General features: G+C 38.3%; 1 protein-coding gene across 2 annotated transcripts; it reads right to left on the bottom strand.

The window, feature by feature from the left end:
* Positions 1-435: 435 nt before the first annotated feature.
* On the bottom strand, positions 436-15,418 carry METTL21A (methyltransferase 21A, HSPA lysine). Of its 2 annotated transcripts, XM_074191511.1 has the most exons (5): positions 15,314-15,418; positions 11,583-11,796; positions 5,348-5,507; positions 4,732-4,843; positions 436-2,378 (listed from the first exon to the last, which is right to left on the bottom strand). In XM_074191511.1, exons 3-5 carry the CDS (start codon positions 5,489-5,491, stop codon positions 1,981-1,983), a joined length of 654 nt encoding a protein of 217 aa, XP_074047612.1. In that variant the 5' UTR covers positions 5,492-5,507; positions 11,583-11,796; positions 15,314-15,418; the 3' UTR covers positions 436-1,980. The 2 variants fall into 2 exon arrangements, with proteins under 2 accessions (XP_074047612.1, XP_074047613.1); XM_074191512.1 differs by lacking the exons at positions 11,583-11,796; positions 15,314-15,418 and adding an exon at positions 7,736-7,886.
* Between the last annotated feature and the right edge of the window lie 11,657 nt (positions 15,419-27,075).

Below are 27,075 nucleotides of genomic sequence, written 5' to 3'. Positions count from 1 at the left end.
GCTCCCAATGGCACCAACTCTAGAACCTGCTCCATCTGATGGGAAAAGATCTAGTATAGACCTTCACAACATCTTTGTATTCTGGAGCAGTCCAAAGTAACTTAATTTGTTTACAATTGTGATTTCATTTTCAACATACAAAAGAGAATGTTCTCTTTTCGGAAGGAAGAAAGGAGGGAAGGAAAAGATAAGGAAAGAAAAGAAGGAAGAAAAGGAAAAAAGGAAGGAAAAAGAAGGGGCTAGTTAAGGGAAAAAAACTGCTGATCCATCGTTTTTTTTTTCCCCACCCCAGGTATGGGGCACTAATGCCATCTTGTGGCTATCACCACAACATACAAAAGAGCTGATCAGTTGCTTCACAGAATTTTCTATTTGTTAGTTCAGCTTAAGCAAAAAAATGGAGACTTCCAAAATTTGGAAATTAGGGTATTGATTTTTTTTAATCTATGGCAGTACTGGAAAGAAAATGATATGGTTAGAAGAGTTTGTGGGACTTCCATTTCTAACTTTAAGTTATAAGCATAGCAGTTCTGTGGATATAAATTAATTTACAGACACTAATTTGTTTATAAAAATAATAGTAAAATTAAAAAATTTAATGGGACCCTAATAATTTTTTTAAAATAATGGGAGGGCAAAGATTTTCCATGAATTACAAATTTTGTTATTTCAGATACAATGTGTAATGTACATAAACAAAATTTGCCAGTTGCTCTAGTATAGTCTACTTGGAAAGCAAAAATCAATTTTTAATTTTCTATTCATTTTTTTAAAAAACACACATGTCCTAAAATGTTATTTATGAATAATGGTCTCACCCTTCCATCAAACCTATACTCTTAAAATGACAAGGCAATGAAATGTAAAACCATTCTCCTCTATGTTACACTACCATATTTTGATTTTCAATTTGACCTACCATGCACTTTTTGAAAAGCCCTACAGAAATATGCAAAAACAACTAATAAAAGTTCAGTTGTGGGGGCAGCTAGGTGGCACAGTAGATAGAGCACCGGTCCTGGAGTCAGGAGTACCAGAGTTCAAATCTGACCTCAGACACTTAATAGTTACCTAGCTATGTGGCCTTGAGCAAATCACTTAACCCATGGCCTTGCAAAAAAAAAAAAAGTTCACTTGTGAAGAATTAATCATAATCATTTTATTGGAACTAACAAAAATTCAACAAGCAATTAATAAAAGTGTAAAAAAATTATTTTCTCATCTCATTTTTCTAAATACCTAAAATATTGTAATCATTTTATTGTATTTTATCCAAATGAAATTATAAAATTCAGCCACCAGACAAAAGTAAAAAAGACCTATATAAGGGTCAACAAGACAAGAAGGAATGTATTAACAAATTTCTTTCACATTCTGAAAACTATTTTCGACACTGAACGTTTTCACAAAGAATTTGTCATTTTGTATTATTTGTAAAATTTGTCCTTTCCACATCCACAGGAGAGGGAACTTGGGAGATGGAGCTGGCCCCAAAACCAGGACAACCTGGGTTCATGAGCCACCTCTGACCCCCCACCCAGGGCATTTTCTTCTCAGTTCTCTAAGGCACTCTGTAATAACAAGTTTCAGGAAAGGTTCTGACCTATGTTGGTAAGGGGCAGTTTCCTTCCCTGGAAGTTGTAACTACTAAAATCATAAATCATAGGTTCCCTCAATTATAATGACCACTGAAGTCATGCCATTGAAATCATAAATCATAGGTCTAATTCCTGTCCCTAACCGGATGAATCTGAGTACCTATCCATAATGGTGCTCCATGAGATTGATGCCACGAAAATGTTTCATTCTTCCTGGTTTGATCTGCCTGAGAAGATATTGCCTGGTAAGGAATTTGGCTCAACAATGATAAAGAAAACTATATAGGATGCCACAACTTTAGATTCACAATCTAGTGTTCACCCAGTGAGATGGCACAATAAATTTTATGGTATGTCTATGGCAAACACTTCTGACTATAATCTACAACTCATCTTTGTGGCTTCTCCTATGTGCTTTATAGATATATACATCTTTCTCAGGGTCATAATGAACCTTAAGAACAGTGAAATGCTTTCCCAGCATCTTTAAAAAGTTCTGATCCCGTTCATATCGGATGCGGCAGGACAAAAGGATTATCGAATGGTCTGTGCAGAGGTACTCTAGCGTTTGAAGGAGATCCACAAAAGTCTCTTCCAGGTAGATAATGTCAGCCCCCAGGATCAGGTCAAACTTTTCCGATGAGAAGTTCCCTAAATTTTGCCCCCAAGTCAACTCCTTTACCACAGCTTTTGGTTGTATATCGAGAGGCAAGTTGGCTTGAACGTTGGACTTGAGAAATTCTAATGCTATTTTCCGATCTGTGATGGTTACATGAGCACCTAGAATGTAGATCAAAGAAATAGTCTTATTAGGGTCTTTGGTGCCATTTATCCAAGCCAAACCCAAACAAAGAGGCCTTCCACCTACCAAACAAATCCCAAGGTTTAAGAACATTGCCTGGTACACATTAGTCCTTAATAAATTTTTACTAACTGCTGGGGGGAGGGGGGCGGAGAGGAGCAGTCCATCTTACTTTTGTTAGAAAGTTTTCCTTACATCAAGTTTAAATCTTCCTGTTCACACCACTACCCATCATGCCTAGTTCTCTGGGGTCAAGTTGAGCAAGGCTGAACCCCTTGTACATCACAGCCCATTGGGTAAGAGAAGGCTGCAATCATATAACCCCAAATCTCATTTTTGTTATTTCAATTGTGCTCGACTTTATATGATTTGGAGTTTTCTTGGAAGAGATACTAGAGGGGTTTATTAAGATGATGATGATGATGATGATGAAGATTCATGGGACCAAGGATGAGGATGGAGACAACTGAAACCACAATTGGGCCATGAGAATAAGATGCAGGATAAACAAAGGATCTAGAAGTCACAATGAGAGAGAAGAGCAAGATGAGTAGCAGCAACAGAACATCAGAAGCTCTAAGTAGACAGGGGTTATTTGAGTTCTAAATCTTGGGAAATGGAGCCAATTGTAAGCAATATTAAGATCCAACGTGGAGTCAGTCAGGGGACAGCTAAGGAGAAGAAAATAAAGTTAATTACCATGAAAGAAAGCAAGCAACAAGGTTTAGTGGAAAGAGTCAACCGAAGTTTATATATATATATGGTGTGTTTGTAGACTTAAGTATGTGTATATAGGTATGTGAACATTTTTATATCTACAGAGAAATATTTATAGCAGCTCTTTTTTTTTTGTAATGGAAACTAAAGGGGTGCCCATCAATTACTTGGGCATTGACTCATTGAATAAATTATGATGAAATGTTTGTCCTTTTTTCTCTAAGCAGACCATGACATCAGGAAGATGATGCCATGAAATGCATGTGAATTTGATTTGAGTGAGCAGTTGCTGTACTAAGTGACCAGCCTCACTTTCTCTGGAGGAGAAATCTTGGGTCCAGGGGCCAAATATGAATCAAGACAACTGGAAATGACCCTAGATTCGAGGGAATCAGGATTAAGTGATTTGCCCAAGGTCACACTAGTAAGTATCAAGTGTGAGGCAATTATTTTTCCAACTATATACAAAGATAGCTTTCAACAATCTTTTTTTTAAGGTTTTGAGTTTCACATTTTTTCTTTTTTTTTTTGAAAGACTTAAAATTCTTAATCAATGCAATGATCAATTAATGGGGAAGAGACAAAAGGGAGAGATAATTTGGAACTCAGATGTTTTTTAAATGAATGCTATTTTTTTACATAAAATTGTGAAATAATTAAGGTAGAATATATTTTTAATAGACTCAAAAAAAAGAGAAATATTACTCTCCTCTGCAGAAGTGATAAATGAACCTGAGGAATAAGATGTACATTTTTTAGACCACCAATTTAATAATTTGTTCTGCATGATTATGCTTATTTTTTTTAGAGTATTGTTTTTCTTTTTCTATTTGGAGTTTGGAAGAAAAAATGAATTATGACAATTGAAATTTTTAATTTAAAAAATATACTCTGTAATGAGAATTATTATAGTAATAAACATGAAATTACTAGACAGCAGCTAGACGGTACAATGGATAGAATGGAAGGCCTGGAGTTAGGAAGACCTGGGTTTGTATCCAGCCTCAGACACTTATTAGCTGTGTGACTCTTGGCAAGTCATTTGATCTCATTGTCTTAAAAAAAAAAAAACAGTCCAATAAGAACAAGAGTGTGGAAGGAAAAACCAAAGGGGAATTTTGCATCTAAGATAGTAACTACAGAAAACAGAGATAGAGAAAAAAGAGACCTAAGTTCCAATCTAACACTAACTTTATGACCCTGGGCAAGTCACACTGTCACTTTTCTCTCATTTGTAAAGGGAGGGATAATTAAATAGTACCCACCTCCCAGGGTTGACATGAGGATCAAATGAGATAAGATTTATTAAGTGACTGGCACACAATTAAGTACTATATAAATGTTAGCCATTATTATTAAGGCCAAAAGAATGTGGTTATCATCATCATCATCATCAATCACTTGCTACCGGTCCATATCCAGTGAGAAAATACAGGGTCTTCCAAGAGTGTTAATGCAGTTTTAAGCTATTAAATCTGCTAGGACATTTTGCATTTGGACTGAAATCTTCTGGGTGAAGAAATAGTCAAATCAAGGAAATGCCACAAACAACTGTTTTGTTTTTTTAATATTCACTTTAAACACTGTGAACTTAAAAAAATTGAGCAAACTTACCCAACAAAGCAGCCACAATGCCCACAAGTCCTGTCCCAGCCCCTAGCTCAATTGCAGAACAGCCTTGAAGATTGAAAGCCCCCATCTCCAGGTAAGTACAGAGAACAACAGCCTGGACCAAAATAGAAGACAAATTAAGAGCTACACTATGCACATGTGGATATATATAGAGATAGATAGATAGATAGATAGATAGATAGATAGATAGATAGATAGATATGGATATAGATAGATATAGATATAGATATATAGATATATAGATATAGATATAGATACTCACAAGGAGCCAGAGCCATATCATACTGCATTAGAGACTGAAGAGAAAAGGGTTTGGGGCATTCAGATTTGAACCCGGATTTGGGTAAAAATTCCATTAAAAAATTAGCTTAAGACATAGTGACTGGCCAATGAGATTGTGATTCAAGGGTTGAATTTAGGTTCTAATTTTATTGCTAACTTGTGATCTCTGGGAAGACTTTTATCTTCTTCAGTCTTCCAAGGCTCATCCTTAAAACATAAATGAGGGAGCATCAAGTCTCATCATCCTCCATCTCTAGGCAAGTTTGGAGGCATTTGGTTGTTTTTAATGAAATACAGAACACTGAGGTATACAAACCGCATCCCACACAACAGCTGCCACACCCAGCTCCTTCCAATCCTGCTTGATCTGGATCTGGTGGTTCACAAAAGTATAGGTGGCTAGAGGTTTATGGAACTTCTGTATCCCTATTCCTTCTGGGTCGTAAGGAACCAGTGCCATTTTGCCTTTAGTGCATCTGGAGGATTTGCCGTCAGTTTGTTATGAAAGAGAATCAGAGGATTAGTAAAGCTCAGTCCTGGGAAATGCAGCATCAAATCCAAATTTAGAGGATTTTTCAAGGGGAAAAAAAAGCTTGTTGAGACTAAAATTCAGAAAGATCTGTTTCTGGTTTGAAATCCATGCAGAGAGAAGGTGGTCTGTATTATAAAGGCTCCTCTTCACCCTAACAATCCAACAACTGAGATGTGCCCAAGACAATCTCTCCAGGCTAGAGTCAGACCACTAAGGCCCCTCCAGCTTTAGCCTATTTTGTTATTCACTTTATTTTTCTATTTCATCTTTTAAATGTCTTATTAATACTTTTATCTTTTAAAATTATTGAATGGGGGCGGCTAGGTGGTGAAGTAGATAGAGCATCTGCCCTGGAATCAGGAGTACCTGGGTTCAAATCTGGTCTCAAGACACTTGATAGTTACCTAGCTGTGTGGCCTTGGGAAAGCCACTTAACCCCATTGCCTTGCAAAAAAAAAAAAAAAAAACATTGTTACTTCCCAATGACATGTCCTCCTCCCTAAAGTAATTCTTGTAATAATTTAAATAGGATTGGATGAAATAATTCATCACATTATTCCTTTCTGAAAATGCCTCATTTTTCCATCTGAGAGGAGGTGGTATGGCATTAGAGGGCCAAAAGTGGGCCTTGGAGTCCAGGTAGACTTGGGAGATACCGGCTTTAGGATTTTGGGGAAATTTAATGTTCTAGGCAGTGGTGTCAAACTCAAATATAGAAGTGTCCCCAATGAGGAATGAGGATATCTGCAGGCTGAACATTTACTTAGTTTAAAATAAAATGTTTTCTATGTTCTATTGTATATTTATTTTGTTAAGCATTTCTCATTACTTTTTAATCTGTTAGGAATGCTATTACATTCTTTTTATTTTTTTTTTTTGCAAGGCAATGGGGTTAAGTGGCTTGCCCAAGGCCACACAGCTAGGTAATTATTAAGTGTCTGAGGCTGGACCTGAACTCAGGTACTCCTGACTCCAGGGCCGGTGCTCCATCCACTTCCCCACCCAGCTGTCCCTAGGAATGCTATTATATTCTTAATATCATGGCTTAGGTCAGAAGAGGAAGCCAGAGGATGTGACAGAGGATTAGGACCGATTGACTTAAAGTTAAAAATTGACCAAAAAAATGACCAATTGTTTCCTGTAAAAAATACTGTTGAAAGTGATGGGAATTCAGGGAAGCCTGGAGGGATTTGTGAGAATTGATGCTGAGTGAGATGAGCAGAACCAGAAAAACACTGTACACCCTAACAGTAACATGGGGGGCGATGATCAACCTTGATGGACTGGTTCATTCCATCAGTGGAACAATCAGGGACAATTTTGGGCTGTCTGCAAAGGAGAGTGCCATCTGTATCCAGAGAAACAACTGTGGCGTTTGAACAAAGATCAAAGATTATTACCTTCAATTTAAAAAAAAAATTATCTTATTATGTAATTTTGCTGTCTCTTATACTTTATTTTTTTCTCTCTCTCATCACATTCAGTGTAGATCAATGTACACCATGGAAACAGGCAAGACTATCAGACTACCCTGTGGGGCGGGGATGGAAGCAAGATTAGGGGGAAAATTGTAAAACTCAAAATAAAATCTTTCCAAAAACAAGTGATGGAGTATTTACAGCGGTAAGAAATGCAGGGGACGGTTTCAAAGAAACCTGGGAATGCTTGTATGGACTGGTGCTGAGCAGTGACCAGAACCGGGGAAATCATCTACACATTAAGGAATCGGATCAACATAAAGAGCAGCCCAGGCTCCTGGGGCCCAGGGGCCAAGGCTGGTGGGGACGGAGTCTGGGGCACAGTAACGCATTCTGGGGAAGAGCTCCTGCGTGGTTGCGTGTTTGTGACAAAGCTACAGGGAAGGGGGGCAAAGGCTTGTTCGGGGGGGGGGATCTATTTTAATGCCCCGCTGCCCCCCCCGGCTGCCCCGCCCCCCCCCCCGGCTGCCCCGGCCCCCCCGGCCCCGGCCGCCCCGGCCGCCCCGGCCCCCCCCGGCCCCGGCTCCCCGCACACGGCCGCGCCTGGGGTCTCCACACCCCGCCCCGTTCCCTCCCGCGGGCACCTCCTCTGGCGCCGGACCCGGCCCGGGGCGAGTCGAGCCCGGGGCCCGGGGTGCCAGGGCTGGGGCCGGGCGTGCGGCCCGGGCGGAGCGGGGCCCCGGGCTCTGCTTACCAGCCTGGCGGCCCTGGGCCTGGCGCGCCTCCGCCTCCCCGGGGACCCGAGCCCGGGGCCCGCCTTCAGGGGCCGGGCCGGGGAGGGCGGGGCGGCCGGGGCTGCCGGGACCCGCAGGGGAGGCTCCCGCGCACAAGGGCCGGGCACTGCCCGAGTGCGGCCCCGGAGCCCCGGAGCCCGGGAGCCCGGGAGCCCCCCGGGAGCCCGGGAGCGAGGGGCGCCCGCCCGGCACGGGCCGCCACTCCGGGCGCTGCAGGGGCCCACGCGGGCTCGGGGCCCTGGGGGGGGGGGGGGGACCAAGTGCGCACGGGTGTGTGTCTGTGTGTCTGCGTGTGTCTGTCTGTGTGTGTGTGTGTGTGTCTGTGTGTCTCTGTGTCTGTGTTTGTGTGTATCTGTGTCTGTGTGTCTGTGTCTGTGTGTGTCTGTGTGTCTGTGTGTGTGTCTGTGTGTGTGTGTGTCTGTGTGTGTGTGTGTGTGTGTGTCTGTGTGTCTGTGTGTGTGTGTGTATCTGTGTGTCTGTGTGTCTCTGTGTCTGTGTCTGTGTGTATCTGTGTGTCTGTATGTATCTGTGTGTGTCTGTGTGTGTCTGTGTCTGTGTGTGTCTGTGTCTGTCTGTCTGTGTGTGTCTGTTTCTGTGTGTGTCTGTGTGTCTGTGTCTGTGTGTATCTGTGTGTCTGTGTGTGTCTGTGTCTGTGTGTGTCTGTGTGTGTCTGTGTCTGTGTCTGTCTGCGCACACATGTGTGTCTTTGTGTCTGCGTATCTTGTGTGTCTGTGTGCGCACACGCACATGTGTGTCTGTATCTGTGTGCATGTGTGTCTGTGTGTGCACACACACGTGTGTGAGTCTATGTCTGTGTCTATGTGTCTCTATGTACTTTTTTTTTAAGATTTTTGCAAGGCAATGGGGTTAAGTGGCTTGCCCAAGGCCACACAGTTAGGTAATTATTAAATGCCTGGGCAGAATTTGAACTCAGGACCTCCTGACTCCAGGGCCGGTGTTCTATCCACTATGCCACCTAACCGCACCATATATAGGGGTTTTTTATGTACAATCACATAAAATATTTCCATAGTTATCATTGTAGAGAAGTAGAAAAGAAAAGGAAAAGAAAGAAAGAAAAACAGAATGCTTCAGTCTATAGTCAAATCATCAGTTTTTTCTCTGGAGGCTGATAGTACTTATCATCAGTCCTTTGGAATTGTCTCAGATCATTGTATGGCCAAGACTAGCATTCACAGTTTATCATTCAACAATGTTGCTATTGCTGTGTACGATGATCTCCTGGTTCTACTTACTTCACTTTGTATCAGTTCATGTAAGCTTTTCCAGATTTTTCTAAAATCATCCTGCTTGTCATTTCTTCTGCCATAATAAAATTCCACTACAATCATATATCCTATTTTCCCCAATTGATGGGCATCCCTTCAATTTCCAACTTTTAGCCACCACAAAAATAACCACTATAAAATTTTTTTAACAAATAGATCCTATTTGATGTCCCAGTTTTCTGAACGTCAAATGAAAACTTGTAGGGGCAGCTAGGTGGCACAGTGGATAAAGCATCGGCCCTGGAGTCAGTAGTACCTGGGTTCAAATCTGGTCTCAGACACTTAATAATTACCTAGCTGTGTGGCCTTGGGCAAGCCACTTAACCCCATTTGCCTTGCAAAAAAAAAAAAAAACCTAAAAAAAATGAAAACTTGTTTTTCGTAACTAGTCATTTTTATTCCAAAATTTTCTTTCCTATTCGTGGAATAGAAGTGGAAGGGGCGGGGAGAGAAGATAATGCTAGTTTGAAATAAAATTAATTTTTAAAAGACATTTTAAAGACAGTTTTTGGATCTTTCTGTGGGATTTAAAAATATTTGGGGGGGTTCCACCTCAACACTACAGTTTTCCAAAATTTTGATATGAGTCTTTATTAAGTGCTTTCTGTGTGCTAGGTGCTGGAAATGCAACAGGAAGTTAGCAAAACAGTTCCCACCTTCAAAGAGCTTGCATTTTAATAGAGAACTATAAAATCTAAAGGGGATCTGGAGAGGAGTATGGACAGTCAATAGAGGAAGAAAAGTTCAGGATTAAATGCCCTGAAGTTTGGCTGGAGTTCTTTAGAAACTGTGATTTTAAGAATGGAAGGTCCCAGGACAGATTTCTAGGGTCACAGTATTAGGAGGAGGAGAGAGACAGACAGACAGACAGAAAAAAAAAAAAAAAAAACAATCCAAATAACTAAACTCCTCTGCTATTCTTAAGGATCTTATATTAATGAAAAAAGATGTGTAAGATGTAAAAAATAAGCAAGCCGAGATATGGAGGGAGACAGTACCAGTTGTGTGAGAATGGTGGGTACCTAGAACTATAATACAAGTATAGCCCCCTTTTTCAAAAACCTGTCCTATAGAAGCCATAGATACAGTTGATATAGCTTGAGGAGAGAGTGACTGAAGATGGTTTGAAAGGAATCCTGAAGAGGACAAAAATAGAGCAAAGGAAAATTTTCACAGAACTATGTAAATTATAACTAAGCACCTTTATAAAGAGAATTTTATGATTATTGGGTCTGGAAAGAGATTGTTTAAATTAATAGCTTGAGGGAAATTGAAGGAACTGTTCTCTTGTTACAGTTTAAGAAAAAACTGAAGTTAGAGATAACTTTTGGTTAAATTGTTTTAATCTTTATTTTTAGAAAAGCATCTAGGGATGGCTAGGTGGCACAGTGGATAGAGCACCAGCCCTGGAGTCAGGAGAACCTGAGTTCAAATCTGGTCTCAGACACTTAATAATTACCTAACTATGTGGCCTTGGGCAAGCCACTTAACCCCATTTGCCTCGCCAAAAAAAAAAAAAAAAAAGCATCTAGAAAATTCAAAGAGATTTCATTTATTCTTAATAAACTCAATATTTGAGACATATGCTCTCAGAATTGGCCTGCCAAGTCACAGGGAGAATTTGATACAGAGGTGTTAAATTGTTAAATTTTAAGCATGAACAGTTTCACCTTGGCAACTGACAAAACCCACAAAAAAAAGAATTTGATGGTTTTATTCAGTGTCTAGACTTAAGAAAATTATGAAGAAAATGTTAACTCAGTTTAAACTTTTATATTGTGCATATCCCTGGATTGAAATGACCTTGTGATTATTTTCATAGTTAAAATTTTGCAAATGATTATTGGAATCTTTATTACTTGTTTAGAATAATAAATTGTATGCTCAGTGACTAACATTTAGCCAATCCTAAAGGATTAAGGAACTCACTATATATGAGAACTACTATTGAGAAAAGAGATTTCTCAGATTTATTAAATAAATTAATTGGAGGAGTATTAAGCCTGATGTGAAAAGCACTAACATAAAAGCAAATATTGTCCCTACCCTCTAGAAGTTTACATTTTGATGAGGAAAGATAACTCACAGAGAGGACTTAGTGACCAGGGAGGGGCATTTTGTTCTGGAAAGTTGCAAGATGTTAAGTGGAGCAAAAGGTAAACAGATTGAGACACTTATCAGGGAACAGTGGCAGAGTCTACTTATGCATGATTCCCAGATCTGGAGAGGGGAAAGGTGTGGCTGTGTTTCAACAAGGCTGTGGAAGAGATGACCAGAGACTGGAGAGTGGAGGGGAAGCATGGTAGCTGGGGATTTCCTGAAATATTGCTGTGGGAGAGATAGTCATCAATCTGTACGGTGGAGTCCCAAGGCCACTTCCAGGTGGCAGAAAGGTTGTTGAAGCCAGAGACAACAGAGTAAAGTGAAACAAGGTAAATTGGTGAAGGCACTGAGCTTAGCTGATTGAGAGATATTAATGAAATAAATTTAATTCATGAGGAAATAAGTAAAACTGCACCTTGAATCACTCCAGAATTTGTGGTGATGAGAATGAATATAACAAGTCAAGTTGAGGCTGAAGGCTGATCAGGAATGTTGTTTATTATGATCAATGAAATCATATTTAGAGCCTGGGCACCATCAATATAATAGCAACATTAGAGTGAAGAATGCAGAGGAGTCTTGTAAAGAATGCAGCAGATTCCCAGAGGATGCTCTTTGCTCAGATCAGTCTGAGGGACCAAAATGAATGAGAAAGGTCAGTCTACCAACAATCCCAGCAAGGCCTAATGGAGCAATCAGAATTTTGAGGAGAGAAGAAAAGGTCTGAAAAAGGTTTCTTTTTCCTTTTAAAAAATATTTTATTTTTCCAACAACATTGCAAAGACAGTTTTCAACAATTATTTTTTGTAAGCCTTTTCTTCTTCCCTCCTTTCCTCCCCCCACTCAGGATAGAAAGCAATCTAATATAGATTATATATGTATAACTATTAAACTTATATCCATATTAATCATGTGAAAGAAGAATCAAATCAAAAAGGAAAAAAACATGAGAGGGGGAAAACATAAAAAAATTTAAATTAAAAAACATAAGCTTTTGTCTGTATTCAGAATAAATAGTATTTCCTTCTCTAGATGTGAATGGTATTCTCCATCACTTATGTCCCTAAGAATTGTCTTTGATTATTGAACTTCTGAGAGTAAGTCCAACATCGCTGATCATCACACAATGTAGTCAGTTCATACAAGGTTCTAGTTTTGCTCACTTCACTCAGCGTCATTTCATTCTACTCTTTCCAAGTTTTTCTGAAGATTTCTTTTTTCTTTTAATTTTCCAATTACATGAAAATATAGTTTTCCACATTCATTCATTTGCAAGTTTATGAGCTTCACATTTTTTGGTCCAAACTCCCTTCCTTCCCCCCTTCCCACTGTAGCTATCAATCTGGTAAAGTTGTACATGTTTGTTAATAATGTAACATTTTCACATTAGTCATGTTGTTAAAGAAGAATTAAAACTACAGGGAAAAAACCATGAGAAAGAAATAAAAATCCCATTCACATTTATGGTTATGATAACTATTTCCTCCATGCTATCTTCCCCCCTTTATATTTTTTTCTTTCCTTTCCCCTTATCCCTCTTCACCAATGTTTTGCTTCTGATTGCTGCCTCTCTATCAACCTTCCTTTTATCACACCTTTTTCCCTTTCTCCCTTTACCCTTTTACTTTTCTTTTTAATTTTACCTTTACTTTTGCCCTCCCTTTTATTAGCCCTTCTCCTTTCTTTCCCCTTCCCCTTCCCTTTCCCCTGAAGGGTAGAATAAAATTTTAGACCCAATTGGGAATGTATGTGATGTCCTCTTTGGGCCACATCTATTAAGAGTAGAATTTACTCAGTCCTCACACCCTCTCTTCTTTCCTTCTTCTTTAATAGGTCTTTGTGCCTCTTCATGTGACATTATTTATTCTCTAATGCCTTGCCTTCTAATATAATCCTTCTTTTCATGCCTTGACTGTTTTAAACCTGTCTTGTACTCATCACCTCTATCAAGATATACTTTTATCTGTCCTGCAACAATTCTCAAGGGTTACTTGTTGATTGACTCACAAACATTACCTCAGTCACTTCATAACACCTATCCATAGCTTCTATCCAAGTATGCTGTCCTCACCTGTTCCATTAGAAATATAATTCTCAAGAGTCATAAAAATCATAAAATTATAATCAATTTATTCCATATTCTTTCCAAGTTCACTCTTCAGAAATAAAATCTTCATGAGTTAAAGCATCATGTAAAGCAAAACTACTTAAGTGCTAAAAATTTGATCATATCACAGTCAGATTATATCTACACCCTTTGTCAAATGTTTCTTTCCATTCTTCTAAGAGAAATTGAATTCTCAAGTGTTAACTAATATTTCCCCTCCCCCCCTTCCATTTACTTTTTATACATCTTGAGTCTTATATTTGAAGGTCAAATTTTCTGTTCAGTTTTGGTCTTTTTATCAGGTAGGTTTGAAAGTCCTCTACTTCATTGAAAAGCCATATTTTCCTCTGAAAGAATATGTTGAATTTTGCAGGACAGTTGATTTTTATTGTAATTCAAGATCCTTTGTCCATTTTTGTTGTAATTCAAGGTCCTTTGTCCTTCAGAATATATTCCAGGTCTTTTGATCCTTTAAGGTAAATGCTGATACATCCTGCACAATCCTGACTGTGGATCCTTGATATTTAAATTGCTTCTTTTTTTTTTTCTAGCAGCTTGTACTATTTTCTCCTTTAGCTGAGAATTCTGAAATTTGGCTACAATATTACTATAAGTTTTTATTTGGGGTCTCTTTCTGGGATTAATCATTAGATTCTTTTATCTGATTGTTCTAGAATATTAGGGCAGTTTCCATGATAATTTCTTGAAAAATATTTCCCAGGCTCTTTTTCTGATCATGATTTTCAGGTAAACTAATAATTTACAAATTATCTCTTCTGGATCTATTTTTCCAGATTTGCCATTTTTCCTAAGAGCTACTTTGCACTTTCTTCTCTTTTTTTCAGCCTTTTAATTTTGTTTGATGGAATCTTGATGTCTCTCTTAGTCATTAATTTCCATTTACCCAATTCTAGTTAATTTCTAGATTTTATGTTCTTCAATTAACATTTTTGTTTCCTTTTTCAAATGGTTAATTTTATTTTCCAGCTGATCAATTTGACTTTTAAGATTATTTTTCTTCAGTTAATTTTTCATAAATCTCCTGCATGACTCCTTTTTTTCACCATTTTTCTTCTTCCTCTCTTCTCAAATCTTTTCTGAGCTCTTCTAAGAGGTCTTCTTGGAATTGAGACCAGTTGTCTATCCCTTAGAGGTTTCACATGTAGTCATTTTGTCACTACTTTCTCTGAGATAATTTTGTTATCACTCCTAGCAGAATAGTAGCTGTCAGTGGTTAGAGCTTTTTAAAATTTTTTTCTGTCATTTTGCTAATTGAGCTCTGTTCCTGTGCTATAGGGCATATAGTCCCAAGTTTTTTTTTTTTAGGGGGGGTTAATAGGGGCTGGGATTCTGATCCCTGGCTTCCCACTCTGGCTTCCTAGGGCTTGAAATCTTTCTCTCCTAGCTAGGGTTGGGGTCTTTCCTTTTGGCAGAACTACACTGGGATCTTAGCTGTGCTGGGACTAAAAGCCTTTCATTGGCTTCCTATCTCACCCTCCTATACTGAGCTATACTTTCCTTTAACCCATGTGACAGACCTTTTCCTGAAGTTCTTCTAAGATATATCGCTGAAAAGTCATTTCACTTTTTTTGTTGCTTTTTTTGTTTTTGTTTTTGTTTTTTTAATGGGTTCTGTTGCTTTGGGATCTGTTTGGAGGTTTCATTAAAATTGTTTTGGGAAAAGCTCCAGGAGCTTCCTAGCTTTGTGCCACCATCTTGTCTCTGCCCTGGAAGTCCTAAAAAGCTTTTGAGGGGAGTTAAGATAGGGAATCATAGAAGAAAGAATGAAAGGATTAACTCTCTAACACTTATGTGGAAGAAATATTTTCATGCAAACAACTGCCCTGGCATCTAGCTTCCCCTCCCAGCCCTCAGCATCCTAACTTTGTAAATGGAGGTGGTAGTATTGGCTTGAGGAGAGAAAATATTTGAATCATGGTAGTAGCAACTGTGATAGGAGTTAGCCATATTGGCCTGGTTATGGTTAAATAGCATAAAAAAGGACCATAGTATCCTGAATTTAGTGCAATAAGACTCACCTTTCTTATCACCAACTGCTGACCAACTGCCAACATCCTGGGAAGCACCTCTTACAGAGAGATGGGACTTGGCAACTGCTTCTAGGGATGTTGTAACCATAGCTACTAAAGATGTAGAAAAGGGGACCTCTTATCATGAATTCAAGTACTTGGTACAGTCAAATGGTTCAACATCAGAAATTAATGCAATTTTATCAGTGGAATTAAAATTAGAGGATCATGAGATCTTTCCTTCTGACTTGCAACTAAGATTAATATATATTATCTCACCCATTAGAATGTAACCTTTTTGGGAGCAGGCATTGTTCTCCTTTTCTATTAGTATCCCCAGAACTTTGCCCATTGAAAACACTTGATTAACATATTTTCAAATTTTTAGTGAGTCATTCACACAGGGAATGACTGTCAGAATTTAAAACCATGTCTTTTCATTTCAAAACTAGTACTCTTTCTAATTCATTGATTGGTATAAGCACACATTTATAGCACATTCTCCAAATCACATATCCACAGGAAAAATCATAACAGTAACAGTGAAATGCCAGCATTCTAGAATAGATGGAAAAATTGGATTACATAAAAATTATTGAAACAATGACATCCTCCAACTGCTTACCCTAGTTTCCCTCACAGATGAATGGATTAAATAGAACAGTAATGCTATAATATGATGCCCACCTCGTACGGCTAACAAGGGATTCAAGCAATTAAAGAAAATTTAATGCTTTCAAAACCCCAGGAGACATTTAAAAGAAGTGTATCTGATACTTCATATGGAGCATCTGGGGTATTCTCTCCCACACATGGAGCCCAGAAAAACTATTCCAGAGCAGAGTTGAGGCACTTTGCAAGTCAACTGCTCTTCAAGAACATAGTTTACAAGCCCCCACCAATGTACTTTCTTTTGTCAGCTCAGAGGCTTCATTAGTTCAAAACAAAAATCATTTTAAAAAAGGCAGCAAGTTTTGAAAAGTCATATTCTGTTACTTCGGTTTTGAATAGGAAATCTAGTTTTCTCTACAGATGTGTATGTTTATGCATACATATGTGTCATTGCCATTAACAGTAGCAAAGTCATATATGGGAGGCATGATGCTCATGTAGCAAGAATAAAGAATGATATATGGACAGCACAAGTACTGCCCTCCAGTATCTTGAGTAGATCTTCTACTAAAGATTTACACAAAGACATATCGTTTAATTTTTCTACTATGAGAAGGATATGAGTGCAATGGGCAGCAGTAGATAGGGAACACTCATACCAATAAGATCTCTCCAGGTAATATGTGTGTGTGCATATGTAGAAATCTATAGGTGTACATAGTATTATTCCAATTTAGACCTAGAAAATTTGAAAAACCTGTTCAGAATGAATAAGCTAGTATCAAAAGAGGCAGAGTCAGGGGCCTCTCCTGACTCTAAGCACTGAGTTCATTGAATTAAAATGAGTAGATTATGAGTGAGGGGCATAAGGAAAACTCTTAGAGCACAAGTTGTTTTAAGTTATGACTTTGTGACATATATTTTGGCTGCTCAAGGCCCTTTTGACTTTTTTTTTTTACCTACATTCTGAATAACTGGGGTTGCCAAACTGTTGAAGAGGACCATTGACATCACAGGTTAATGGCCTGACTTCTTAAGTAAGGCTGAGTTGCACAGTTAAGCCTCATTTTATCTTCCGGTCTTTGAAGTCTAGTGGTAAGACAAAATCAAGAAAGCTGTATACAGTGGATAACCTTGGCATCTTGGATCTCTGACCAGGCTGTAAGCAGTCCACAGTGCCTGCTTCAGCTGCCTTCGTGACCACTGGAATAAATTGTTCTCATCTCTGCATTCTGCTGGGAAAAGTCTTTACATACTTCACAAACACTGAGTGGTTTGAGGATCATTGGTTATCCTCAACCTGCTTTAGCCCCTTTGCTGAGATAGGTAATTAAGGGAATGGCCACAGGTAATCACAGACTGTAGCATATGCTACATCTTCTTGAAGGCGCAGGTAAGATTTGAGTACCAGGTGGACACCAAAGGTGAAGGAGCAGTCCTGAAAAGGTCTGTGCTAATCCTCCTTGACACCCCCTCTACCTCTCGTTGCCAAATAAGGGTCCTCTAGATAAGTCAAATATTGCGATAATTTCAAAATCTGTATCCTGGGTTGTGCTAGTAAAGATTTAATTAGATCTGGGAATGCACATAAGACACATTTTTAAATTCAACCTTCATTACTAACTTTTTCTTCATCACTTTCTGAAGTCCAGACAATCCACACAACAATAAATCAAGATCTGATTTGTAACATTTGCCTATTTCCAGAGTGTAAATGCTCACACTGAAAACTGAACAATCAGCTCTCCCAAGCTACTGCTTATCTGAAAGAAATAGCTGGTGTGCTCAACATGAAGCTTATTCTAATGTCCCAAATTCCTTTGTGTCCCTCAAAAGTCTCACTGTGAAGTTGAGAAACAGGGTAAGAAAGGCTGCTGGAGGAAAAAACAACAATACACAACCCATAAGGCAGACCAAAGGGGAAAGATAAGGAATGAAATCTCGGGTAGTATATCAGACTATCTGGCCAGGACAGGTGAGTAGGTTGGAGTTTAATCTTTTTTTTTTCTCCTCTGTTTATTCTATCTTTTTTTCCTTTTTTTCTTGCATTTTCTCCTCCATCTCTTTTGGCTATTTTTTGTTTTAATTTTTAAAAAATTATTTTTCTTTAAAATTGGAAAAAAATAAAACAAAATCCCTTGAACAGTTTAACAAACAACATAAAAGTAGTTGAGAATGTTTTTATATATAATATATATCTTTTACAAAAATAAATTCATATTTGTACAATCTAAAATCATTTATAGTTTAAAAGATATCTTTACAACTCTTTAAAGTATTATTTATTCTCTATATTAAAAATATGAAAATTGAAGATTGGAGAGGTTAAGTGATTTGTCTATGGATCACATAATAATGTTTGAGAAAGATTCAATCTCAAATCTCCTAGTTTTGGGTGTCGCTCCCTCTGTCCATCACATCATGGTGTCTGTCGTTATTGATTGTCAGCAGACTATAGGAAGATCATTTTCCTGGGCGTTAACAAGTTGACATCAATATTATTCATTTCCTTTGCCATAAGTCAAACCGCTATTTAATGTTCTCTTCTTTTTCATAGGTGAAATCACTGTGTACATTGTTATGCTTTTCCCTCCATGTCATGTCAGACCTTCCTTTCTTTTCTTCCTTCCTTCCTCCTTTCCTTCTTTTCTTTTCCTTTCCTTCTTACTTCTTTCCTCCCTTTCTTTTTTCCTACTTTTCCTTACTTTCTTTTTTCTTTCTTCTTTCCTTTCCTTCTTCTTCCCCTCTCTTCCACTCCCTCCCTTTCTTCCTTCCTTTTTGTACTTTTTATTTCTTATGGTTCAATAATATTCCATAGAATTCATATTGTATTTTTTAGCTATTTCCCTCTTTCTCCTCTTTCCCCTTCCCTCCACCTTATTTTTGTCTTTTTTTCTCTGTAATTTCTCCCCCTTTTTTTGAGCTGGAAGGAAACCCATGATGAGCCAATCTCTAATTTGATAAATGAGAACAAAACATAGAGTGACTTTACCAAATATTAGTGGTAGAGCTTGAACTGCAGTGCAGCTCTCTTGACTTTTGAGTCAAGTTCTCTTTCCCTTGTACCAAATTCCCGAATGCTGTTATTTATATTCTATTTTATATTGCATTAGTCCACAAAACCTTTGAGGTGCCATAATGAAAAAGGCCTACATTTAGTATCCCTGCATCTTCTTATGTGGCTTTAGATTAACTGGATGATCGTATGTTAGATACTTGACCTCTCCAGTCTCAATATCCTCATCTGGAAAATGAGAGGCTCCTATCTCCCTTTCTACACTAAGGCCTCCAATCCTCCTGTTACCACCAGCAAGGCCATCATCTTTTCTTATATGATCCTTATCCTTTTCCTTCACATGTTCCCCCCAGAATTCACTTTATTCCTTTCCCTTTTTTCTAACCTCACTAATATATCATTGGATGTCTTCTTGGCCACCACCCTTTCTTCATTCTCTTATCTCTACATTCATTACCTTCATATGGTCACTCACAGTCATGGTTTCATCTCTGGTTCTCTATTTCTAAATGTCTTCAGGATAGGGCTATCTTGCTATCATCTCACATTCTTTTTATCCTGAATTGCCATATTCCTCTTTTGTTAATGCTTCCTGTTTGGTCAATTCTCTCAAAAGAAGCAACACTGAAGGGGAAAGAAAATGGACATTATTAAGCATTTGCTTGTACTATATACCAGCTAATAAGGAACTTACAAATATTATCTCATGCTCAACTGTGGAAGACTTAACTCCTCTAATAAATACAATGAACCAAAGTTCCAAAGGATTCACAATGAAAAATACCAACTACCTTCAGAGAAACTCTGGAGTGCAGAGAGAAGCATACTTTTGTTCACTCACTATATTTCTCTTGTTTTTCTTCTTGCAATATGTCTAATATGGAAATATGTTTTACATAAACTTTATGCATATAATTTATATTATATTACTTTCTCAATGGATAGGGGAGAGGCTGAAGGGATGAGAAAATTAGGAACTTGAAATTTTTAAAAATTAATGTAAAAATAAAATATATATTAAAAAATATATATATATAATATATATAAAATATATATTAAAAAGAAAACTCAAAAATCATCTTATTTGATACTCAAAACAATTACATAATATAATAATTATAGTATTCAGTCCACACAGGAACCCTGATAGATAGGTCCTTTTTTGATGAAGAAATTAAAACAGATGTAGATTAAGTGATTTACTCAAGATTACACAGCCAGTAAGTATCTGAGGCCAAATTCAAACTCAGGCCTTCCTAACTAAAGGTCTAATCCTAACTAAATGTCACTTAGCTATGCTATAGTCATTCAGGCCTTCCCTCTCCATAATCTCTTATCAGTACAACTGAATAAATATTTATTAGGGGTAAAGGAAACAAGCTTCTTTTAAGCTTCTGCTAGCTACCAGGCCCTGTACCTCTCATTTGACCCTCACAATAACCCTGTAAGATAAGTGTTATTTTTTTGTTTCATTTTGTTTTGGTTTTGGTTTTTACAAGGCAATGGGGTCATTGCTCAAGGTTGCTAGACAGTTATTAAGTGTCTGAGGCTGGAACTCAGGTCCTCCTGACTTTGGGACCAGTACTTTATCTACTGTACCACCTAACTGCCCCATAGGTGTTATTTTTATTCCCATTTTACAGCAGATTTTAAGAGACTTGCCCAGGATCACACAATATCTGAGGAAGGATCTGAACTCAGATCCTCTTGACTCTAGGTCTCTATCCACCACACTACTCAGCTGCCTTCGTATCCAAAATGCATGTCATCTGGAACACTCCATCAGTAGAATTTAAAGATTAGATAAAGCACAGTCCCTCCTTCTCAGGACTTAGAGTATAATAAGGAAATGTGAAATATATGCAGATAAATATGGGAATAGGGCATAGTCCTGTAACTTCACTGGTGAGAAAACTCCCTTTACCAATACAACTTAAGTTTTACAGAGTTACTTAAATCATTGAGAAGTGATGACTTGTCCAGGGTCACACAGCCCATATGTCAGAAGTAGGACTTGGACCCAGATCTTCTTGGTTAGGCTCTTTCTCCACTAGTTCATGTTATCCTTACAGCTAAACAATGCCCAAAATAATAAACAAATACACTGGAGACCTGTACAACAAAAACCTCACTGGCAGACCAAGGGTGATCTTTGGAGGAAACTGAATGGGGATAGAAAGGAATATACTTTTTTTTCTGCAGTACATGGCACATATACAAAAATTGACCATATAGTAGGACATAAAAACCTAATGATCAGTTGCAAAAATAAATAGTGACTACATCTTTCTCAGATCATAATGCAATAAAAATCATATGCAATACTGAGGCAGGGAGATATAGGCCCAGAACTAATTGGAGACTAAATAACCTCATTTTAAATAATGAGTGGATCAAGCAACAAATTATAGAAAGAATTAATTATTTCATCCTAGATAATGACAATATTGACACAACATACCAAAACCTATGGGATACACTCAAGGCATCTATCAGGGGATATATTATATCTTTAAATGTTTACATGAATAAATTAGAGAAAGAAGAAATCAATGAACTAAATATGCAACTAAAAAAATGAGAGGCAGAACAAATTAAACCCCCCCAATTAAATACCAAATTAGAAATCCTAAAAATTAAAGGAGAAATTAATAAAATTAAAAGAAAACCATTGAACTAATAAATAAAACCAAGAGCTAGTTTTATGAAAAAAAAAAACAATAAAATTGACAGATCTCTGGTCAATTTGATTTAAAAAAAAGAGAAAGAAGAAAACCAAATCGCTAGTATCATCAATGAAAAAGGTGAACTCACCACGGATGAGGAAGAAATCAAAGTAATAATTCAGAATTGTTTTGTCCAACTCTATTTGACAATCTAAGTGAAATGGACAAACAAAAATATAAGTCACCCAGATTAAATGAAAAGGAAATTAAAAACTTAAATAACCATATCTCAGAAAAAGAAATTCAAAAAATCATTATTGAACTCCCTAAGAAAAAAATCTCAAAAAAAAAAAAGAAAAAAAAATCTCCAGGAGCAGCTAGGTGGAGCAGTAGATAAAGCACCGGCCCTGGAGTCAGGAGTACCTGGGTTCAAATCCGGTCTCAGACACTTAACAATTACCTAGCTGTGTGGCCTTGGCCAAGCCATTTAACCCCATTTGCCTTGCAAAAACCTAAAAAAAAAAAATCTCCAGGACAAGATGGATTCACAAGTCAATTCTATCAAACATTTAAGGAATAATTGGTTCCAATTCTATATAAACTCTTTAGGAAAATAAGTGAAGACGGAACTCTGCCTAACTCTTTCTATGACACCAATATGGTGCTGATACCTAAACCAGGAAGAGTTAAAACAGAGAAAGAAAATTATAGACCTATCTCCCTGATGAATATAGATGCAAAAATCTTAAATAAAATTTTAGCAAAACGATTACAAGATATCTCTAGGATAATACATTATTATCAAGTTGGATTTATCCCAGGAATGCAGGGTTGGTTCAATATTAGGAAAATTGTTAGTATAATTAATCATATCAATAACATACCTATCAGAAATCATATGATCATATCAATAGATGCTGAAAAAGCTTTTGATAAAATACAGCACCCATTCCTACTAAAAACACTAGAGGATGTAGGAATAAATGGTTTGTTCCTTAGAATAATAAGCAGTATCTATCTGAAACCATCAATAAACATTATATTCAATGGGGAGAAGCTAGAGGCATTTCCAATAAGATCAGGGGTGAAACAAGGAGTCCCATTATCACCACTACTATTCAATATCATATTAGAAATGTTAGCCTCAGCAATAAAAGAAAAAGAAATTGAAGGAATTAGAATAGGGAAATAGGAGACAAAACTCTCACTCTTTGCAGATGACATGATGGGATATCTAGAGAATCCCAAAAAGTCATCTAAAAAACTACTAGAAATAATTAGCAACTTTAGCAAAGTAGCAAGATATAAAATAAACCCTCATAAATCCTCAACATTTCTATATATGACTAGCAAGATACAGCAGAAAGAGCTAGAAAGAGAAATCCCATTCAAAGTAACCTCAGACAAAATAATATACTTGTGAGTCTACCTGCCATGGCAGACTCAAAAACTTTTTGAAAACAATTACAAAACTCTTCTTATGAAAATAAAATCAGATTTAAATACCTGGGCAAACATCAACTGTTAATGGATAGGTAGAGCTAATATAATAAAAATGACAATTCTACCAAAACTAAACTACTTGTTTAGCACCCTACCAATCAAAATTCCAAAAAATTATTTTAATGAGCTGGAAAAAGTTGTTTGTAAATTTATATGGAAAAATAAAAAGTCAAGAATTTCCAGGGATTCAATGAAAAAAAGTACAAAAGAAGGTGGCTTAGCCTGAGCAGATCTAAAATTATACTATAAAGCATTAATCAAAACTGTCTGGTATTGGCTAAGAAACAGAGTGGTAGACCAGTGGAATAGACTAGGTGCAATAGCAGGAAATGGTTATAGAAATCTGCTGTTTGATAAACCCAAAGAGTTCAGCTTTTGGAATAAAAACTCTCTCTTTGATAAAAACTGCTGGGAAAATTGGAAGTTAGTATGGAAGAAACTTAGATTAGGCCAACACCTCATACCCTATACCAAGATAAGTTCCAAATGGATACAGGATTTAGACATAAAAAAAATATTATAAGCAAACTAGAAAATCAAGGAGTAGTTTACCTGTCAGATCTATGGAAAGGGAAACAGGTTATGACCAAGGAAGAGATAGAGAATATCATACAAAGCAAACTAGATAATTTTGATGACATCAAATTAAAAAGTTTTTGCACAGACAAAACCACTGTAACAAAGATCGAAAGAAATGTAGCACATTGGGAAACAATTTTTGCAACTAGCATTTCTTTTTTTTTCCTTTTTTTTGTTTTATTTATTTTTATTTTTTTAATTCTCATTTTGTACAAATTTTTTTTACGTAAAAAAAATTCTTGTTTAAGAGTAAACAAAATACCCCTCCCCCCATGAATATAGACTTGCTTGGGTGATAAAGTAAAGGGGAGAGAAAAAAATTAAAATTAAGAAAAAATAATAGTAATAATTGTAGGTTTGGCCAGGTGGCACAATGGACGAAGCACCAGCCCTGGAGCCACGAGCACCTGAGCCCACATCCAGCCCCATAGACCCAACAATCACCCAGTTGTGTGACATGCAAGCCACCTGATCCCCACTGCCCTGCAAAAACCAAAAAGAAGAAAGAAAAAAAAAGACCCAAAATAAAATAAAATAGTAATAATAGTAGGGGTGGCTGGGTGGCAGACAGAGCATTGGCCCTTGAGCCAGGAGCACCCAGGTCCAAATCTGGCCTCAGACACCCAAAGATCACCCTGCTATGTGGCCCCAGGCAGGCCACCCAGCCCCACTTGCCCTGCACCCTCCCCCAAATAATAATAATAAAAAATGTGCTTCAGTCTTTGTTTCAACACCAACAACTCTGTCATGGGTGGATCACATTCTTTATGGTAAGTCCATCACAAAAGTTACTTCCATATTTTTCCAACGTTGCCATTGCTGATCACAACTCCCTCCTTTCTTATTTCTCCATTACCATGTACTATATTTTCTCTCTCCTTTCACTCTGACTCTGCTGTAGAGGTGCTGAGTGGCGCAGCAGACAGATCCCTGGTCCTGGGGCCAAGAAGCCCTGAGCCCCCATACCACCCCTTAGGCCCAGAATCCACCTGGCCCTATGGTCCCAGACAGGCCATCCAATCCCAGCCCCTTGCAAGAAGTAAAAAAGAAAATGTGTTATATCTGACCACTCTCCCTGCGTGGTCCATCCTCTCCTCCTTTATTCACATCCCCCCCCCTTCCCCCTGCTTCCCCCTCCTTACTCCAGTTGTCTATACCACATTGAGCATATATGCTGTTTCCTCTCCTAGGCACCTCTGATGAGAGCAAAGGTTCCCTCATTCCCCCTTGCCTTCCCCCCTTCCATATCATTGCAATAGCTCATTGTAATAAAAAAAAATTTATTGTATGAAATATCTTGGCCTATTCCCCCTCTCCTTTTTCTTTCTCCCATTACATTTCCTTTTTTTTCTATCGACTCCATTTTTACACCATATTTTATCTCTGAATTCAGCTTTCTCCTGTGCTTCAACTATAAAAGCTCCCTCTACCTGCTCTATTAACTGAGAAGGTTCATATGAGTATTATCAGTGTCATTTTTCTATGCAGGAATACATGCAGTTCATCATCATTAAGTCTCTCATATTTGCCCCCTCTCCTCCAATCTACATGTTTCACCTGAGTCCTGTATCTGAAGATCAAACCTTCTGTTCAGCTCTGGCCATTCCAAAAGTAACATTTGAAATTCCCCTGGTTCATTGAAAGTCCATCTTTTTCCCTGGAAGAGGACATTCAGCCTTGCTGGGTAGTTCATTCTTGGCTGCATTCTAAGCTCTTTTGCCTTCCGGTATATTGTATTCCAAGCCCTATGAGCTTCCAATGTAGTTGCTGCTAAGTCCTGTGTGATCCTGACTGCAGTTCCATGATATTTGAACTGTGTCCTTCTGGCTGCTTGTAATATTTTCTGTTTGACTTGGGAGTTCTGGAACTTGGCTATAATATTCCTAGGGGTTGGTTTTTTGGGATCTCTTTCTCTGGGGGATCAGTGGATTCTCTCCATTCCCATTTTGCCCTCTGCTCCTAGAATATCAGGGCAATTTTCCTGTAGTAATTCTTTGAAAATGATGTCAAGGCTGTTTTCCTGATCATGACTTTCAGGTATTCCAATAATTTTTAAATTATCTTTCCTAAGTCTGTTTTCCATATCAGTTGTTTTTTCAATGAGATATTTCACATTTTCTTCTAATTTTTCATTTTTTTGGTTTTGAAGTATTGATTCCTGATTTCTGGTAAATTCATCAATCTCCCTGAATTCTATTCTTTGTCTGAAGGATTTGTTTTCCTCAGAGAGTTTTCTTATCTCTTTTTCCATCTGCCCAATTTTGCTTTTTAAAGCATTCTTCTCCTCAATAACTTTTTGAACTGTTTTATGCATTTGACTTAAGCTTGTTTTTAACATGCTATTTTCTTCAGCATTTTTTTGGATTTCCTTGATTAAGCTGCTGACTTCATTTTCATGTTTTTCCTTCATCTCTCTCCTTTCTTTTCCCAGTTTTTCTTCCAACTCCCTCATTTGATTTTCAAAGTCTTTTTTGAGCTCTGTCATAGCCTGAGCCCAATTTCTGTTTTTCTTAGAGTCTTTAGATGCAGGAGCTTGTGCTTCCTCATCTTCAGACTGAGTATTTTGATCCTTCTTGTGCTCATTTGCAAAATATTTCTCAATGGTCTTCCTCTTGTTTCTCTGATCATTTTCCCAGCCTGGGCCTGGTTATAGGGTGCTTCCTGAGCTTTTGGGACACTCCCACAAGGGTCTCAGTGTGTGAGGCTCTGTCCTCCCTCCTGGTCTGTGAATGACCAGGTGCGCCCCCCTCTGCCATGGGGCTGAAGCGGGGGGGGGGGGGGGGGGGGGGGCTTGCTGTTCTATGGGGGGGGCTAGACTGCTATCAGGATCTGAATGTGGTCAGAACCCCAGAGTCCTGTTCCAGAGGCAGAGAACAGAGCTCTGCAGTCTCTCTTCACTCCCCTCCCTCAGCTCAATGGGCTCATGCCCTGGGGGCTCCAGCTTACCAGCTCTGCCTGCTTCTGTTCCTGGATCTGGGCTGCAGAAAGACTAAGCTGCTAGCTGTGTGCCCTGAGGGCTGCACTCCACATGCTCGCTCTGGCAGAGGTCCCCCGCTGTTCCCCCACTTTGTGCCCAGTGCTCCCCAGGGTGTAACTCAGGAGACTCCCCCACTGCTGTGAGCTGGGGCCCCCAGCACCCTGGGGCTGCCTCCAGGAAGCTGAAGTTCTTTCACTCTGGCGGGCCACCCCTCTGGCAGGCTGCCTTTCCGATCCCCGGGAGCAGAGCCTTTCTGCTTTTTTCCAGGTTACCTTGAGTAGGAGAACTGCCTCTCTGGGTCCCTCTCTGGGTTCTGTCTCTCGAAAGTTTAGTTAGAGTCCTTAGCTTATGAGTTTTATCAGAGAGCTCCTAAGACTCAACCCCTTGTCGCCATCTTGGCTCCACAACTAGCATTTCT

This window comes from Macrotis lagotis, chromosome 6, assembly GCF_037893015.1.
Source record: "Macrotis lagotis isolate mMagLag1 chromosome 6, bilby.v1.9.chrom.fasta, whole genome shotgun sequence".
NCBI lineage: Eukaryota > Metazoa > Chordata > Mammalia > Peramelemorphia > Peramelidae > Macrotis > Macrotis lagotis.
This window is presented reverse-complemented; position numbering and strand designations above follow the sequence as displayed.

Coding starts and splice junctions, on each gene's coding strand:
- METTL21A (XM_074191511.1), bottom strand. CDS start 5,491: ATGGCACTGGTTCCTTACGACCCAGAAGGAATAGGGATACAGAAGTTC. Junction 4,844..5,347: donor CAGCTGTTGTGTGGGATGCG/GTTTGTATACCT, acceptor ATTTTGGTCCAG/GCTGTTGTTCTCTGTACTTA. Junction 2,379..4,731: donor CATTGTGGCTGCTTTGTTGG/GTAAGTTTGCTC, acceptor TCTACATTCTAG/GTGCTCATGTAACCATCACA.